Source organism: Ammospiza caudacuta, chromosome 7 (assembly GCF_027887145.1).
Source record: "Ammospiza caudacuta isolate bAmmCau1 chromosome 7, bAmmCau1.pri, whole genome shotgun sequence".
Lineage (NCBI taxonomy): Eukaryota > Metazoa > Chordata > Aves > Passeriformes > Passerellidae > Ammospiza > Ammospiza caudacuta.
The window spans coordinates 47,013,026-47,031,199 of NC_080599.1; the positions used below are offsets into that span (position 1 = coordinate 47,013,026).

The 18,174-nt window shown below is 43.2% G+C and overlaps 1 protein-coding gene across 3 annotated transcripts in view; it reads right to left on the bottom strand.

The window, feature by feature from the left end:
* JAK1 (Janus kinase 1) overlaps positions 1 to 18,174 on the bottom strand; it is a 56,477-nt gene that overhangs the window by 28,797 nt on the left and 9,506 nt on the right. For all 3 annotated transcript variants that reach the window (XR_009274944.1, XR_009274945.1, XM_058808973.1), the window contains exons 2-4: positions 2,723 to 2,799; positions 1,754 to 1,952; positions 286 to 409 (exon numbers count right to left, since the gene is read on the bottom strand). Coding sequence is in view for 1 of the 3 variants with exons in the window: in XM_058808973.1 (XP_058664956.1) it covers positions 286 to 409; positions 1,754 to 1,952; positions 2,723 to 2,728 (329 nt within the window). In the remaining 2 variants the exon portion in view is untranslated. The remainder of the gene's footprint in view (positions 1 to 285; positions 410 to 1,753; positions 1,953 to 2,722; positions 2,800 to 18,174) is intronic.

Sequence of the window (18,174 nt, forward strand, 5' to 3'; positions counted from 1 at the left end):
AATTCATAAAAGCACTGACACAAACCCAGTGGTTTAGAGCCAATTTTTCAATTAACTTTGACCTTGCTCACTCCCAGCTTTGTGAAAACAACTTCTCGTGCTTTTCCAACTCTTTTTTTTCAAGATTAAACCCCAAAGATGCAAAGAAATCAGGAGATGTTTGAAGCTCCTGCTGCTCATGTCTCCTCTAAGCTGTGCAAACCCAGCTGCTGATTTTGGTGTTGCCTCCCTGCTTCTCCAGGGAGCTCAGAATGAATAAATCCCATTTTCCAGGTGTTTCCTTACCTCATGCGATAATGGAGCCTGAAGGATGACTTCTCCTCCACCTTGAAGACCTGGTTTGGTGCATACCAGAGCTTTTTGTTCTCATCATACAGAGCAAAGAGGTTGTGGCACAGAGGGGACACAGCTGGCACAAAAACACACAAATGGATGAATCACAAAGCTCCAGGGCACATCCACGCCCCAAAACACAAAAGCATAAAGCAAATATTGGATCATGAAAAGAAACTGATACTGGGATCAGCCTGAAACACATATTGGGGAGGAAAGGTTGAGGTGGAGCTGTCACCTGGGTTCAACCCATGGGGTTTGGGGTGGATTAAACAGAGAGTGCTGCTCTTAAAGTGATCCTCAAATCCTGATTTTGCCCAAAGTCTAAGCTCCAAAGAAATTACTTAAAACCTTCACTTTGTTCAGGTCACAGAAAAGAGAGTTTTACCAAACCCACAACTCTGTTCTCAATTTTATTTTGATAATAAATTCAACCCCCAGAGGTGAAAGGAGGTTTTGGCAAACCAGCAGAAAGCTTTGGTGGTTCCACAGAGAAAGCTTTGGTCTGTTCCAGCTAGGAACAGACTGTGACACCAACGGGCTGATCTGATTTAACTCTGCATTTACTCCATCCCAGATCTCTTTGGGATGGATGTTTCCTCCATCCCTGATCTGTTTGGGATGGATGGTTACTCCATCCCTGATCTGTTTGGGATGGATGTTTCCTCCATCCCAGATCTCTTTGGGATGGATGTTTCCTCCATCCCAGATCTCTTTGGGATGGATGGTTACTCCATCCCAGATCTCTTTGGGATGGATGCTTACTCCATCCCTGATCTGTTTAGGATGGATGTTTCCTCCATCCCAGATCTGCTGGAATTCCTTGTCCCAGCTCTGGAGCAGCTGCACCATCTGTGGGTTCACAGCCCCCAGAGAGCAGCTCCTGCACACCAACATAAATAGGTGGGTGTTAAATACCCCTCACTTCAATCTCTTAAAGAACAATATCAGCACTCCTTTGGTGAGGTTTGTCCTGCAGATTTCCATCACTTCACCCATTCCCATGGAAGAGGAGCAATTAGGCAAATGAGCTGAAGGGGATTTCAAGAATCAAAGAAAACATTTGAGACCTGCAGGAAAATTCCTGCCCAGTTCCCCCATTCTCACCCCACAGCAGCTGGGTAAGGTTTGGTGTTCCATGGGGAAAGAACCTCAGAACTGTAAATACAAAATCCCACTGGGCTGTGAGATCAAAGAGAGATGAAATCCACTTTTCCTGTGGAATTCCAGGTGTTTGCTGAGCCCCAGCCCAGAGGGAAGAGCACAGCACAGCCCTGCCACGTGAGGGATGCACACGAGGTCAGAGCAGCTCAGTGGGGATTTACTGGGACAGGGAGGCTCTTCCTTTGTCTGCCCCACAGAGGATGCCTGACTGGCTGCTGCCAGGCCCCTGGGAGCTGAAATGAACCCAAACACTCACAGCACTTCTGGGCAGCCTCAATGCACAGCTCCTCCGAGGTGAACTCCCCGCTGGAGTAACAGAGGGGGGCTTTGTCCTGCAGGTAGAAGAGGATTTCCAGCCCCTGGTGCTGAGCCTCCAGGTTGAGCTCATTTCTCTTGGTGCTCCTCATTTTTGCACAGAAAGCCATGGCTTTGCAATCTTCTTTTACGTTGAGATACTGGGAGTGCAGAGAAAAGAGCAAAGGGAAACGTGAGGGGAGTTGGGATTGTCAGGACACAAACCCATCACTGCTGGCTGGGCACCACCATCCTCCAAACCCTCAGGTGAGGATTTATCCAAAACCAGGTGAAAACAGGAAAAAAGAAATGTCAGTGATTATTCTGGTTCTGGGAACTGTGCTCCAAACCATTCCCTCCTCTTCTGGTGGTGCCACAGCTTTCCTGCAAGGTTTCTCTCCTCAAAGCAGAAATAACTTCACATCCTTCAGCACCACCTTGGCTGGAAAACAACACTTGAGCCTGAGTGATTTAAACAGCTCATTTGATGTTTCCTTCTTTAAAAAATCAGCTTCTATTTTTACAGCCCCTTAACAGCAAAATATTTCTCATTGTTTTCTCCCCTCTCACCCTTTGTGTTTGAAACTGCTGATGGTTTATGAGTCATGGTGTATTTTATAAGATTTATTGGCATTTATTTTTTATTACTACTTCTCTGTCTCTCCAGGAGGAAAGGGTAGCACTAAGTAGGTTTAATGCAACAGCTTTTAGATTGCCAAGGATGCACAACAGGGCAGCTCTGACTCAAAAGAAAATTGGTTTTCATACCCAGTGCTTAAATAGAAAGAGCAGAAAGTTATTTGAGTTATTTGGGTTCTTTGTTCTATGTTTTTCTAAGCTTTAAAAAGCCCAAACCACCAATTTTATAGTTTATAAAATTAATCCTCCCACCAAAAAAACAATAAAAAATGAACCCCCAAAGCCAACACACCTGCATTTATATGCCTGTGGGATCCTCTACACAACTGAAATGGGTCTTCACTCTCCCCAGGAGAAGCTTCACTCTCACTGAAAAAAAAAGGGAAAAATAAACATTATCAGGAATGGCTTTGTACAGCTGGAGGCACAAATGAAATGGTCAGGCTGATAAAATTCCACCTGCAATCCTAGGGAACAGATTAATAATAATAATTAATAATAATGAAAATTATGATGATGATGATGATGATGATGACGATGATGATGATGATAATAATAATAATAATAATAATAATAATAATAATAATAATAATAATAATAATATAACTGTAATAATAATAATAACTGTAATAATAATAGTAATATAATAATAATAACTGAGACTAATAATAATAATAATAATAGCCGTAATAATAATAGTAATATAATAATAATAGTAACTGAGACCTGGATCTGGCCTCAGCCAAGCCAGCCCCAGGAACCACCCAGGAGAGGAGTTTGGGCACACCCACTGATCCCTTCTGACACTTTGGGGGCACAGCCTGAGGAGCAACCAAAAGCCAGGGAAACCTTGGTTATTCCCTGGATTTCCCCCTGTTTTCAGTCTGGAATTGTTCTCCTCACAAGCCTCAGCTGTGACACCACAGGGACATTTGCCTCTGTGCTTCACCTCCTCCATGCCTTCATTCCTCACATTTTTCAGCAGATATTAATTCCAATTTCATCAGATATTAATTCCAATTCTCCCCTGCTCTCTGTTTTTCCCTGCCCTCCCAGATTATCATTTAAAATGTGCCCAAACTAAACCTGACAGTGCTGCTGCTTTGGGAACCCTCACCATCACTCATCTGAGGCTGAAGGTTCCTCCTCTTCCAGCCTCCCTCCCTCCTCCCCATCCCTGCCAAAATGTGTTTCACATAAATGGGTGTTTATTATTTTTGCTCCAGCAATGTGAGTTAATCTGACCTAGCAGACTTCAGCAAATATTGCTTTAAAAGCCTGAGGCTCAGTCTGGGAGACGTCAGACAGAGCCACACAACTTCCCTGGTGCTTGGGAAGAGCCAAAAAAAGCCTGATCCCATCCCAGAAAAAAAATTATATTGGAGAGCCTGGCACACATTCCCAATTAAGTTGCGTTTTTCTGCCATCTCTGCCACTTGAATGCTGAATTTGAGGTTCCAGACTCATTTTCTTGGCAATAATATGGGGAACAAGAAATTGAGAGTGTGATTTTTGGGATATGCCCACAAGCCAGGAATTATTTCTGAACAGCACCATAAAACTGAAATGCAAAAGGTGAAATATATTAATATGAATCAATATTATAATAATATTGTTTGCATAATAAATAATATTTATAAACATTTTATATTAATTTTATTTCCACACAGCACTGTAAAATTGAAATTAAAAAGGTGAAATATATTAATATCATTAAAATGAATTAATGTTATATTAATATTATTTATATAATAAATAATATTTATAAATAATTTTAATATTAATATTATTTCTGCACAGCACCATAAAACTGAAATGTAAAAGGTGAAATATATTAATAGGAATCAATATATTATTTATAAAATAAATAATATTTATAAATAATTTTAATATTAATATTATTTCTGCACAGCACCATAAAATTGAAATGTAAAACGTGAAATATATTAACCTGAATCTCATTAAAACCCCCTTTTAAATTACATATAACTGAAGCTCAATAGATTTTAATGTCTGTGTGGGCCTAATGTTAAAAAGATGGTCCAGATGTTTTAAGATGTGAGGGGGAATATAAAACCACTGCCTTTTACAGATCCATAAATCAAACTTCTTGTTTTTCAACAGGGCAGCTTTGCTTTGGTTAAAAGCTCCTCCTCTTGGTTTTAGTCACAGCAATTCCCAGAATGCTGAAACCTTAAAGTGCTGCTTCATTTACAAAACCTTCTGGGTTTGAACCAAACAAACCACCATCCAACCCATGATTTATTATTTCCTAATGGGCTTCCCAGACATTCCCTGCTCATTGTCAGGGATTCACCTTTCAAAAATGCATTTTCATCTTCCACAAAGGCTCCTTCGAGCCAGACAAATTCCTGCTCTGTCTGAGCATCCTTCTCCACACCTACACAGTCAAATGCTTCCTCTCTGAAAAGTGATTTTTATCCTTTGCCACTGTCTCAGAGCCCCACAATTGTTATTTGTGTATTTTTTGTCTCTTCCCTACCCCAAGGGATGTGCTCAGTCCCTGCTGCATTTGCTTTTTTCAGGCATATTTTAATTTCACTTCATTTCTGTTTCTCCCAGTGGAAGGAGCTCTTTGTGATGCATCCTTCAAAATATTTTTGGGAATGCAGGATGGCTTTTCTTGAGCTCCCACTCCCCCAGCAAAGGCTTTTCCTGCTTATTTAAAATCCTGAGCCACCCATGGCTGGCCAAGGGAAGCCAGGTGAGGAATTATACATTATCCAGAGCCCTCAAAAACTTCTGATATCACAAAGAAAAATGAAATAGGGGGAGGGAAGTCTAAAGGTAGGTTGTTAATTAGTTTGGCCATTAATATTAGGATATTTGAGAGAGAATAATATTTGGTAAAAACTCAAGTTCCTGGCTATGATTTGCTACTTTTGAAACCCAGCAGCTCCAGCATTTTTAAGGAAAAAACCAAATGTACAACAGTATTTGTTAAACACCACCTTTAGACTAAGAAAAGGCAGATGAAGAAATTAAATATTTTTGAAACTCTGTGCAGATCTCCCTTGGGCCAGAAGGATGCTGCTCCCCCAAGCCCACAGTTCACCATAACCCAGGATATCCTGGAAGCCAAATGCAAAGATGGAAGGTCCATTGCAGGGGCAAAAGTCCCTAAAATACGAATGCAGGAAAATCCCAGCTAAAATGTGACCAAGCCAAAACTCACTCTGAAGCATCATTTGCAAGTTCTTCCTCTTTTTTGCCATCTCAGCCAATCTAGTTTCAGGTTTCCTAACCTCTTAGAGACTGAAAATTTAGATACATGAGCACATGCTATTTGTTTTCCACAGGATTCTCTCACCAAATGAACATTTAATTTGTATTAATTATTTATTACTGTGTTTATTCCATGCTTTTACTCAGAGTGATCACATCACAGGCTGTTTATCCCAAACCAGAATTAACAATTCCCCTTGGGTTTTTCTGTGCAATCCATGCTGTGCTATGACTGATCCACGCTGTATAATTGTGTTTTAAAACAGGGCCAGGAGGGCACAGAATGGAAATTTTCACCAGGAGTGGTCCATGTGCAGTGAAGTTCTCAAGAACTGAAAACCGGCCAGCTTCACTAGTGTCACACTACTATTAACAGCTATTAAATATTTCCATTTTTAGCTCTCCAGCCCTGAAAGCAGAGGAGCCCAACTCCTGGTGTGCTCTGAGTGCTGCCCAAACCCAGCCCTGCCCTGCTGCACCCTGAGGACTGACCCTGCTCCTTTCCTGTGCCTTTCCAAGGCATTTTCAGCCACTTCTCTGAACTCCATGACGTGTCACCAATGTGGGAAAAGGTTTCCCAGCCCTCTCAGAGAGCTGGGTGTTCATTTCCCACCTTTATTGTTCTGCCTGCAATGGCTGGGGCAGATGCAGGAGGCACAAAAACACAAAATGCCATTTTTTTTCTGTATTACCTGCTCCTTCCAGCCTGGTTTTCCTTTGGATACAGACTGGGCTGCTATAATGGCCAATTTTTCATGGTTGGTCGGGTGGGAAGTGATGTTTAAAGGTCACACCCTGTCTGCAATGAGCAGAGGCATCTTCAGCTATGTTTTTATATCTTATAAATGTGTGCTTAATTCTCTTTCATCCCCAATTTCTGGTATAATAACTTTAAATGATACAATTCTTGGGGTTTACAACCAATTATTCTGTTTTTGTACAGTCAACCCCAAGCACTTCTCTGCTAAATCCAAATCAATTTCCTTGGAGGCAAAGGAAATTTATTTGGGTTTAGCAGGGAAGTTCAATTTCCATGAGGCAAAGAAAGCCTCAAGAAACCTTCACAGAAACCTTCCAACAACAACCTGATCTTTCTATAATTAAGTTTCAATTAGAGAATTAATTTAATTTGGTAAGTTTTTCCTCACAACTATCTAAAACCAGCTTTATTGCTCAGGCTGATGCTGACGGGGCTGAAGGGGCATTCCAGCGCTAAAGTGATTTACATGGACAATTTGTTTTTATTCCTGCCTGGGACGCGGCATTAATGATCCTTTTCCTTCCTTGATGTTCTCCTCTCTGCTCCCATGCCCAGGCAGCTTGGGGCTGAAGATGGGATGGGAATTCTCTGGAGAAGAGCCACGGCCCCTTCCCAGCAGAGCAGAGCAGGGCTCCGGGAAGCGCGGCCCCTTCCCGCTGATTCCAGCGTTTCCTGAGGGCACCTCAGTCAGACCTGTGCAAGAGCTTCCAGGGAAACCATCCTGACACACATCCCAGGGGTTCCTCACAGGAGAAAGTGTAAAGGGCTCTGCAGGGCTTCTTCCTGAGGCCTGACGTGGCACCGACCCCAGCAGGTCACTGCAGCAGGATGTGGCAGCGCTCTGGAGAAAAGTTAAACTTCCATGGGATGAAATTAATGGGAATGAGGCACTGGGAGCGGGAAGGGTCATGCACAGCAGCCCTGCTCACACACAGAGAGGAGGGCTCAGCACACCCCAGCCCTGCTCACACACCCCAGCCCTGCTCACACACCCCGGCCCTGCTCACACACACAGAGGAGGGCTCAGCACACCCCAGCCCTGCTCACACACCCCAGCCCTGCTCACACACACAGAGGAGGGCTCAGCACACCCCAGCCCTGCTCACACACCCCAGCCCTGCTCACACACACAGAGGAGGGCTCAGCACACCCCAGCCCTGCTCACACACCCCAGCCCTGCTCACACACTGCAGCAGCTCCAGAGCGTCAGTGCAGCACACACTCAGCAAGAGCTGGATCCAGGGAATGGCTCTGCCTTCTCCAAGAGAGCAGAACACGCTGCAGTCAGGGTGCAGATCCATGGAATGGGAAGAGTGGAGAAGAAGGGGGAATGGAAGAAAACCCACCCCAAAAGGAGCCATGTCTGTGCTGACTGGGAGACCAGAGCAGGCCAACATCACCACACAGATGGACACGGAGACACTGGAGCAGCCCCTCACAGGGTTTGTGTTCCCAGCCCCATGAGGCTGGAGAGGGGCTGAGAACACAAACCCTGTGAGGAAGCCCTGAGGGAGCTGGGGGGGCTCAGCCTGCAGAAAAGGAGACTCAGGGGTGCCCCCATCACTCTCACAGCTCCTGGAAGGTGCCCGTGCTCACCTGGGGCTGGGCTCTGTCTGCAGCAGCACTGACACAGCCAGAGCACACAGCCTCGAGCTGCACCAAGGGAAATACAGGCTGGAGAGCAGCAAAAGCTTTTCACAGAAAGGTGATAAAGCTCTGGAATGGCTGCCCGGGGAGGTGGTGCAGTCCCCATCCCTGGTGTGTTTAACAAAGCCTGGATGTGGCACTGGGTGCCAGGGGTGAGTTGGGGTGTGGGGCTGGGTTGGACTCAATGATCTTGGAGGTCTCTTCCAACCCAGTCATTCTGTGATTCTGTGAACTAACTCTGTGTGGACACAGCCAGGGCAGGCTGGAGCAGCTTTCCTAAGCAGCAAAAGCCACCAGGAAGGAGGTGAGGCAGTTTCATTGTCACACCTTCCACATGCAGGTCTGTAACTGGAGAATTCCTCCCCTCTTTAACCAGGAAGGAGCCAGAGAGGTCACTTCATCCTGTTCTCCTGAGCCTTAAGATCTCAGAGATCCCATCACGCTGAAATGAAGGATGAGGAAACCTCTGGGGACTTGTTATGCACCTACAGGCTCCCAGAGCTCCAGGTTCCCCTAAAAGCCAGGCTTTAATAAGCCAGAGTCCATCCCACCTCACCTTACTCATCGAACAGGATTAATTTACTCCATGTGTGCATGTGGAGAAGGGATGATCCCCAGGTCCCAGCTGTGCCATCCTGGCACCAGTTCCACTGGGTAATTCCTTAGACGATTCCATGTTGATTTTCTTAGTTTTTACAGAGATAAGGTAACTGAGAGGCATTTTAAAAGATTTTATTCCATTAACAGTCTTGAGGAATAGTGAGACACAAGAGATATAAAACTCTCAGTGTTTACATACAAATGTCCAAAACTGTATCAGCTTTCTTTCAAATTTTAGAAATTCTTTAAGAATCCATTTCCACAATTCCAAAGGAGCTGTGTGTACCCCACTGCTCCAAAACAACCTCCATGACCCACAGGTGCTCCTCAACAAGGGAATCCCACATTTCACCAGTTTTTAAGGAAAAAGCAAGCACACATTTATTACATCAGCACCCAGATTTCTGATGGTGCCTCAGATCTTGTAAGAAACAAACCAGAACAAGCAACCAGCTGAGGTCCAGCAAAGCCAAGGCTGGTGAGAAACGTTCTCAGGGTGTCCTTTCTGCAAATGAGGAGCGATGGAAGGAGCTGCTGACTTACCCAGGATATCAGTGCCAGCCCTGGCAATGCCCAGCTCTCCCCCATCCCACCCTAACAGAGCTGGAAGCAGTTCCTCCAAACCCCCCCAGCCCGAGCAGGTGAACTTCTCTCAGGCTTTGCTTTCTGAGAGTGTGAAACGTGCACAGGGGCTGGGCTGGGTGACCACAGAGCTTGCACAGGTCCCTCCTGCTGGCTCGTGGCCACCCAGCTCACAAACCACGCAGGGTCACTTCCCTCCTGCCCGGCCCCTTCCTGGACAGCAGCTCCAGATGCTCTTCCTGACCTTTTTCACTTTCATGTCTTAGCACGAAATGGAGACTCACAGCCTGGTTCCCTCCAGCCCTTCTTGGCTGGGCAGCACTAAGTGATCACTGTGAGCACAACTGCTCACCCCCTACAACACCCCCAGCACACAAGCACAGATTTGGGGTTGGAGGGACCTTACAGATCATCCCATTGCTGCCCCTGCCACCGTGCATGAGATCACCAGGGTCAGAGAAAGAACAAGCAACAGGGGAGGGCTTGCAGCAGCAAAATTCCTTTTGAACGGAGAAGAAAATTTCTCTAGGACAGCAGCACCATCCTGCACTGGAGCTGAGCTGCCCAAAGCTGTGAGGGCATCCCAGCTCCTCCCACACAGCAGGAATTCCTGAGGGCAAGACCAACCCCAGCTTTCCCTCAGAAGAACAAACTGAAACAGTGGCACCTCTTACACTCAACATCTCAAAATAAATGTCACCCACCTGCTGCCATTTAGGTCCCTCCCAAAGGCCTAAAGAGGTTCTGACTTTGTGGTCAACATCTCGTGTGAGAAGGGCAGGGCCCCCGAACCCCCAGATCTGGCAGTCATGTGCTTCCTGTGGTGGCTTTGCACCTCAGTAAGACTTTTTTGATGGTTTGCCTTTTTCTTTTTTTGTTTGGTTGGTTTTTTTCTTTTTTAAATGTGGTGAGAAGATATTGTTAAAGTTCATTCTGAAGGGATCAAAGTTTAAAACGAGGCCCAAACAACAGCAAACAAAACTTCACCAGTTTTGTTTACCTGTTAAGAGCAAACCACCAACCACCAAAAATATCCCCTAACCAATAAACATTCCTGCTATAACAGAGTTGAAAACCACGAAATTCCATAATAAACTTGGGATTTATTACTGACATCAAGAGAAATTAGATCTTCAAACCCCCTCTCTGTGCTCCTCTTTTATTAAGTTAAAATTCTGCTCTAATGCTGGTAGCCCTCATCTGTATTTAGTCACAAAGGTGCACAAGATATTGTGAGGCTCAATGGAAAATGGACAATATGAACTTTTCCAACCCAAAAACTTCCCAAGTGGAGTTATTGGGCTGCACTGGGTTGGTGTGCATAGAAAAAAATGTTTTCAGTTTAGAAAAGTGGGTGCAGAATGAGCAGCTCAAGCACTTCATGCTAAAAAATGGACAACCCAAGGAAAAACCAAATACCACTGAGACATGATTTTTAATATAAGTGGAAAATACAATTATTTATTACCCATCTGTTGGGATAAACACACACAGCAATTTCTCTTTATGATAATCTAATCACCAGAGAGCACCTGCACTCATGGCTGGCTGTAAAGACATTTATCCCCCTTGGTCAGGGGAAGGAAGTGGCACAGTTAATGGACTTGTCTGGACCAAAATGAGGTTTGCAAGTCCTGGGACTGAGAAGGGATCCTCCATCTGCATCTCAGCTCACCCCTTTAAACTGCAGGCTCAAATGTGGATGAGTGAGCCCTCCCCTAGGACATGCTTTGGTTTGCCTGCAATTACTTTTGTATTTTCAGGCTTTAAAGAATCCTCGTGTTGCCTACTCTGAATTCTCATATTGCCACCTTCAAAAAGAGGAGCTAAGGCCTAAATACCACCTGGAAAGATGACAAAGAAATGATGTGGTTCAGATCTCCCCTTAAATTGATTTTCTCTGATCCCAACTGCAACAAAGATTGGGAAAAAACCACTTTTAATTTCTCCCAGCTGAAGGCTCTTTTCTTCTCCAAAAATCACACACAAGGAAACTGGAAGAAAACACTTGAAACAGAAGAAGCCAATCAGTGAGAGCCCAACAAAGCCTTTAGAAAGTTGTCTCAGTAAACAACTCAAGCCCTGCCAAAAGCCAGGATGCTTGTGCTCCCTTCCGTGGCCAAAAGCAGAACTCTGGCTCCTCTGGGACACCAAGGACACTTTTCCCAAGGTTTTCTAAGGATTCTCCTGCAGAACATGAGCAGCCAGCTGCCAGCTGCTGCAGTTAAAGTCTTATCTAACAGCTGCTCTCTGCCTCGGCCGGAGGAACACCCTGTTGTTTGTCTGGTATCAGCTTTATCTCTGAGACAATCCCGTGTTTGAGCAGAGCTCTGCCACCAGCAGCAGGAAGGAACCTGCAAATCCAGTCCTGTCCTCCAGCACCACCCCAACAAACCTCAGTGCTTCCAGACACCCTCCACACCATTACAGGCTCTTTGTGCAACCACCCAAAGTTGTACCAATGGTTCTCAACCATGAACTTTCACTGCCAGTTTAGCTGAGAATGCTCCGCCACAATTCAGAGTTGGCTGGCGTGAGTCTCTGCCAACCACGAGCTGCAGCCCAGCATCACCCTGGCAAGCAACCCAAATATTTACCCTCCATTCATTCAACCCCTTGGACAAACACACCCCCACTATTTTTAACTAACTGCCTAAATAGGAGTCAACTTCACATATTTGCACCTGAGAATTGTGTCAACAGTGGTTCAAAGGTGGTGAGACGTGAGTGGCTTCAGAGTACAACGATGAGCAGTGGGACTTCCTTTCCTTTCCTTTCCTTTCCTTTCCTTTCCTTTCCTTTCCTTTCCTTTCCTTTCCTTTCCTTTCCTTTCCTTTCCTTTCCTTTCCTTTCCTTTCCTTTCCTTTCCTTTCCTTTCCTTTCCTTTCCTTTCCTCTCTCTTCTCCTGTAATGGATTTGAAACTTCATCCTGCATCTTGCACACTCCTCCTGTCACTGAGGGTTTGTCCCAGAATGCCCAAATTTGCCTTTGCATCCATCACAGACTCTGCCACACTTCACACCTGGCACAGATCTGACCCCAACAGCAACTCCAGCCTAGCACCAACAACTTTCCTGCCCTAGAAAGCCTCACACCTGTTCCAGGTTAACACTCCAAACAAACTCTTCTATGCACTTCTGGAAGGGCTGAATCATCCCATTTTTATTTACCATTCACTCGTTTCTCTCTTTTTAGGAAACATTTGCTTGTGCCATTTCTGCAGTGGCTGCCTGGTAACTCCAGGTCTTTGACTCCAGATTCATTGTCCTATCAGTCTTATACCATGCAGAAAAACTGAAAAAACCCAACTTTGAACATATAGTCTATATTTCAGAATTCAAAGTCAAAAATTATGAGAGGAATGTGAACTCTATCTGCATTCCCAGCACTGTCTGAGTGTTATGAAAACTGATGGGAGCTCAATTTCTTGCTTTGGCCAAGAGCAGTTTCATAAGAAAGTTAGGGGCCAGTTAATTTTTCAGTCCAGCTGTGATTTTATTCCAGCTCTCCAGAAGCCCAAAGCAGCAAACCCTGCCCAGCTGCAGCTCTGCCTCCCTGTCTCAGGGATGCAGGAGCATTTCCCTGCTGCTGGAGGGATCTCGGCCACACAGGCACAGGGAGATAACAGGAGTGATCCCAGCTGTCCCAGTTTATCCCCATCCAACCCTAGAGAGGCTGCCTGGCACAGGGGCTGGGCAGTGCTAAAGGATAAAGAAGGGATTTATTAAAAGCCCTCACAACCTGGGCAGTGCGAGAGCCTGGCTGGGATGATGCCTCAGGTTTGGCTTTTCTATTTTCACACTCTGTGCTGCTTTAGTGTGTGGGGCTGGGTTCACATTCAGGGATGCTGAGCTCTGTGCACAGAGCAGGGACACAAAACAATTCCTGCTCCAGCTGGGCACCAAGGACAAATGACCCAAATCTCAGCCCCGGAGCACAAACCCCGTGGGCTGGAGAGAGAAAAACAAGCAGGGTGGGACTGCCTGGGCTAAAGCTGCAATGGGACAATGAACTGCAAGGTGCAAATGGAGCAGAGCTGATCCCAGGGACAGAGCCCGTGCCCGCTCGTGCATTTTGGGGCCATTTTGGTTCATCTTGGGTGCAGCCCTGGCTGGGCTCTGGTGCTGCCCAAGGTGGGTCCATGGAGGAGATGCTGTGAATAAATCCCTGCTTTATTCTGGAACTCTGCTCTAGGGCAGCCTGCACAAGGTTGCACCCTAAGGATGGTGGGCACTGCCAACAGCAAAGTTGGTATTTGTTCATTCCATCGTGGCTAAAACCTTACAATGTTTCATTCACATATTCAACCATGGCCCTCTGGAGACAAAATTCCACCTGGTGAGGTCAATAAACACCTCTAGGCTCTACCAAGCTGCTCCTGCTGCTTTTAAAGTCCCATTAATCCCTGTAGGTGCAGAGGCAATGCTGTGAGCACCACACTGCAGCACTGCTGGAAACATCAAGCACGAGAATTATGCCCAGACCTTAAAAGCTCAGAAAAAACAGGACAGAAGACATCACTCCTAATTAATTAAAGGAGCTGCTGCCATGGAAAGTGGCTTTAAGAGCTTACTACAACTCTTAACTACCTTTCCTGTAAAGAGCTTAGTACAGTAAATGTGAGTAAGCAAATATTAAAAATAGCTAAGCTGGGCCACTGTTGCTCAATGGCTTTTAGCACTGACTCAGACAGGGGTGACTCATCCCCAGGCTCATCCCAAATCCCTCCTGCTCTATCTCTGTCCCCAGCAGCTCCTGCTCCACTCCCTGGACACCACTGGCCACTCTGAGGAGCTCCAGGACAGGAGGGGTCATGGAAACACCACGAAAAATTCACCAGGATTTGCTGCTCCTTCTTTCAGACTTCAAGTATCACTTTGGCAAAGATCATTCATGGGCTCATGCTGCTGAAATCCAGTATTAAAAAGGACTTAAAATTAGGGGTTGTCACGCTTAATTCACTCTCCAAAAGTTTAACAGGCAACTCCCAAACATTTGGCTTCAGAAAATAATTTCTGACCCTCTCCCCCTTAACTGCAGCCACCATGAACTACTGAGTTGCCCTCTAAAACATTGAATTCCTGAGTTACCCTCCAAAACATTGAATTCCTGAGTTACCCTCCAAAATATTGAATTCCTGAGTTACCCTCTAAAACATTGAATAACTGAGTTACCCTCCAAAACATTGAATAACTGAGTTACCCTCCAAAATATTGAATAACTGAGTTACCCTCCAAAATATTGAATAACTGAGTTACCCTCTAAAACATTGAATAACTGAGTTACCCTCCAAAATATTGAATTCCTGAGTTACCCTCTAAAACATTGAATTCTTGAGTTGCCCTCTAAAACACTGAATTCCTGAGTTGCCCTCTAAAACACTGAATTCCTGAGTTGCCCTCCCAGACCATGCCCAGAAATCCCAAAGCTGTCATCACAGACTTTCTGAATGCAGGATCTCTGCCCTTTATTGTTTGAACCCCACAAAAAATCAGAAAAACCCCTCTTTGTCTTATTTACAGGAACTGATGGTCACATAGAGGGAATTTCCACAGAGTTAAGTTGGTAATTTTTATACTTTGACTCTACATTTACCATGAAAACAGAGAACAGAAAAGCCTTTAAAAAAATCTTCATGACAGATGTAAAGTTTAATAAAGATTAATAAAGCTAATCAGCTATCAGTGGTATATAGACACTAGAGACAGCAATATGTGATCTTGTACACAAAGATTTTATGTACACAAGTAGGTCTCCAGAACTATTTATGTGCTTAAAAATTGTATAAACCAAAGTCTTTGCCAGAATTGCAGTGATATTGAGACAATAATTAAATTAAATTTAATAAATAAAATAAGTCATGCCTTAAAAGAGATCATAAATGGCAAAGGGAAGAAGAGAGAGGCCAGGGGGAGCAAAGCAGAGAGTTAATGTTGTAATCATGTAATTAATCCTCACATAAACCCTTCAGAAGTTACCTCAAGTTTTTATTGCATCTTCCCTTCAATGCCAAAATAACAAATTTGTTTTGAGGATGAGTGGTATTTTTTTGGACATCAAGAGAAAAAAATACAAGAGGAAAAATCCTAAAACCTTTAGGAAAAATATTTAATATCTTCTGGATATTAATATATTAATATATTAATATTACACTTGCACTCCTCTATTAGGTACCTATGAATGAATTATTAATCTTTTCTCCCCATTAGGCTGTGCCAGCCATAAAAAAATTACCATTTTCTGCTCCTTTTTTCCCCAGAAAAAGCAGAACATCACTAATTTGGGTGAAGTTTTCACCTTAACTCATAAAAAAGAGAGGACAGATAAATGTTAAGCCCAGCCTAACTCACTTATAAATTATTAAAAGCCATTTGCCTTTGTCCAAACTAAGAAAACCCAGCAGCAACAAAGTCCCAGCTCAAAGTGTCAAGTCACAAAAACAGGAACTGGGGTTTTGTGTTTCCCCTTTTGAACTTGATACCAGAACTAACAAAACATTTTGTGCCTCAGACACCATGAGACACGAAATTTTCTGAATTTTTTTTTCTTTTTTTGGAGGGGGGAGGGTAAATTTAGAACTCATTATTTGCTGCAAAAACTTGGGTTTAATTTTAACTGAGCTGTGAGTGTAGCTTCACACCCCCTCTGGATTTAAATTTTTTTATGCCTACAAATGAGGAAAGAGAGGAGTGAACACAGCTGGAAAAGAGTTCCAAGGGAAATCTGTGAATCCCACAGCCAGGAAATTTGGAAAGACAGAGGAAAAGAAAAAAAAAATTAAAAAATAGGAGAGAGACAAATCTGAAGAATTTAAATCACCAATCACACCTTTCCCCTTTTTTATCCACTGTGATGAAACTGGCTGGTTTACAGTCACAATTCCAAAGCCTGGATTTCCAACCCAAAATCTATGGAAAAAGAACTTTTGTGAAGCATCTGGACATTTCCTGCTTGGCCCCAAAGCTGCAAATACAGTGCAGCTATTCTGGCAATAAATATTTAACTGCAGTGGGCAGCACTTCCTACAAATCCCACTGTGGGAAGCAAATTGCCCTGCAAAGCACATGGAATCCTGGAGAAAATTATATATATATATATATATATATATATATATATATATATATATATATATATATATAATATATATATTATATATATATTATATATATATAAATATATATATAATATATATATATAAAATAAAAAATAATAGAAAAAGAAAATTATATATATGTATGTGTATATATATATATATATATATATATATATATATATATATATATAAAAAAGTATTTATAATAACAAAGATCCTGGAGAAATAAAAGCAGAAGGTGCCCTGTGCATGCACAAAACTGAGGACACCAGAGCCCAAGTTTTCAGCTCTAAATTCTCTTCTCCATAAAGAACTTCCTTTTTTCTGGCCTTAAAAACAACCCAGAAATTGAACTGTAAGTTATCACACAGGAATCTGAACAACAAAACCTTCAATTTCTTCTTGTTGTTGGTTCACCCCTTACAAAAACAAGCAATCCCACATCAGGCATTTCCAGAATTGACAGAAACCTCTGGATTTTTGGGAGGTTCAGAAACCGCTGTGATTCCCAGAGCGTTGTTATCCCATGAAAGCTGACTCAAAATGCATCAGCACATTAAAAACAAAAATAAATCAAAATGCTTGAATAGCTTCAGAATTCAAAGACCTGAGAGAATATTTTAGTACACATTAAATAAATATTAGGGACATGAAGCAGATCTCTGTGTTGAAAAGTTAATCACAGACTTAACAAGACAAAACTTATAGCAATCAGTTTTAGGATAAAATATCTGTAATTCCTGCAGTAACCTGGATGTATCAACCCCCTAGCACTTTTCTTAAGCAATCTGAGAATTTCCATATGCACCTCCCAGAGGGCAAATACCTGAATTTCCAATCCAAATATTGCCCTGGGTGTCACAACCTGGACATCTGACCACAACCATTTCTGCCTTGGTATTTATGTCACAAAGCCAAATTGGTTCGTTTCTCAAATAGAAATGCACATAAATTATATTTAACCAGCAATAAAAAAGCCAATGTTTATTTTTATGCATTTAACAGTGGTTATCTTTATATAAAAGATTATTTGCAATTAAAAACTGCCTGCTGCATCTCTCCACACAACTCCAGACACATCTTTCCATGTAAATAGAAAAAAAAGGAGTAATTTTCTCCATTCTTAAAGGAAAAAACCTCAACAAATCCATCAGTGCACAGTCTATTTTTGCCCCCCTTCAATGCTCAGTGTACAATTAATATCTGACATTTTATTGGAACAACATGCAGAAAACATTCCCATGGGCAAATTCACCTGAATTTAAAGAAAAAAACCCATAATCTTGTTCTACAAAACCAGCATGAGGAGAATTTGATTCCCAAGAACCAAAATTTGCATGGCACTATTTCCTCATCAATCAGAGCAAGGAAATCTAATTCCACTCAGAACACTGGCTCTGTACATTTTTATTTTGATGATATTCAAAGCCTTGATTTATTAAGCACTGAACACTCCAGAAATACCATCCCACTTCTTATTTTTGTCTCAAGAAACCCAGAGCTAATGGATTGTGAGCAGAAGTCACTGAAATCAGGGCAAAGGGCTTCGTTCAGGCTGCTTTAAACTCTGTTTTCTGCCAGTTCTCATCACATGCTTGGCCTGGAACCGTGGAATGGTTTGGGTTGGGAAGGACCCATCTCATTCATGGGCAAGGGCACTTTCCCCAGATGAAAAATGCCTTTGATAAAAGCTCTGGAAAAGGCACCCTGCCATTTCAGCTGGGAACAATGGCAGTTTAACTGAGAATTACAGAAGCCAAAGCCACAATTTTAAAATCTTGTCAATTCTTTGCTGTTTACTGTAACAAACAGATG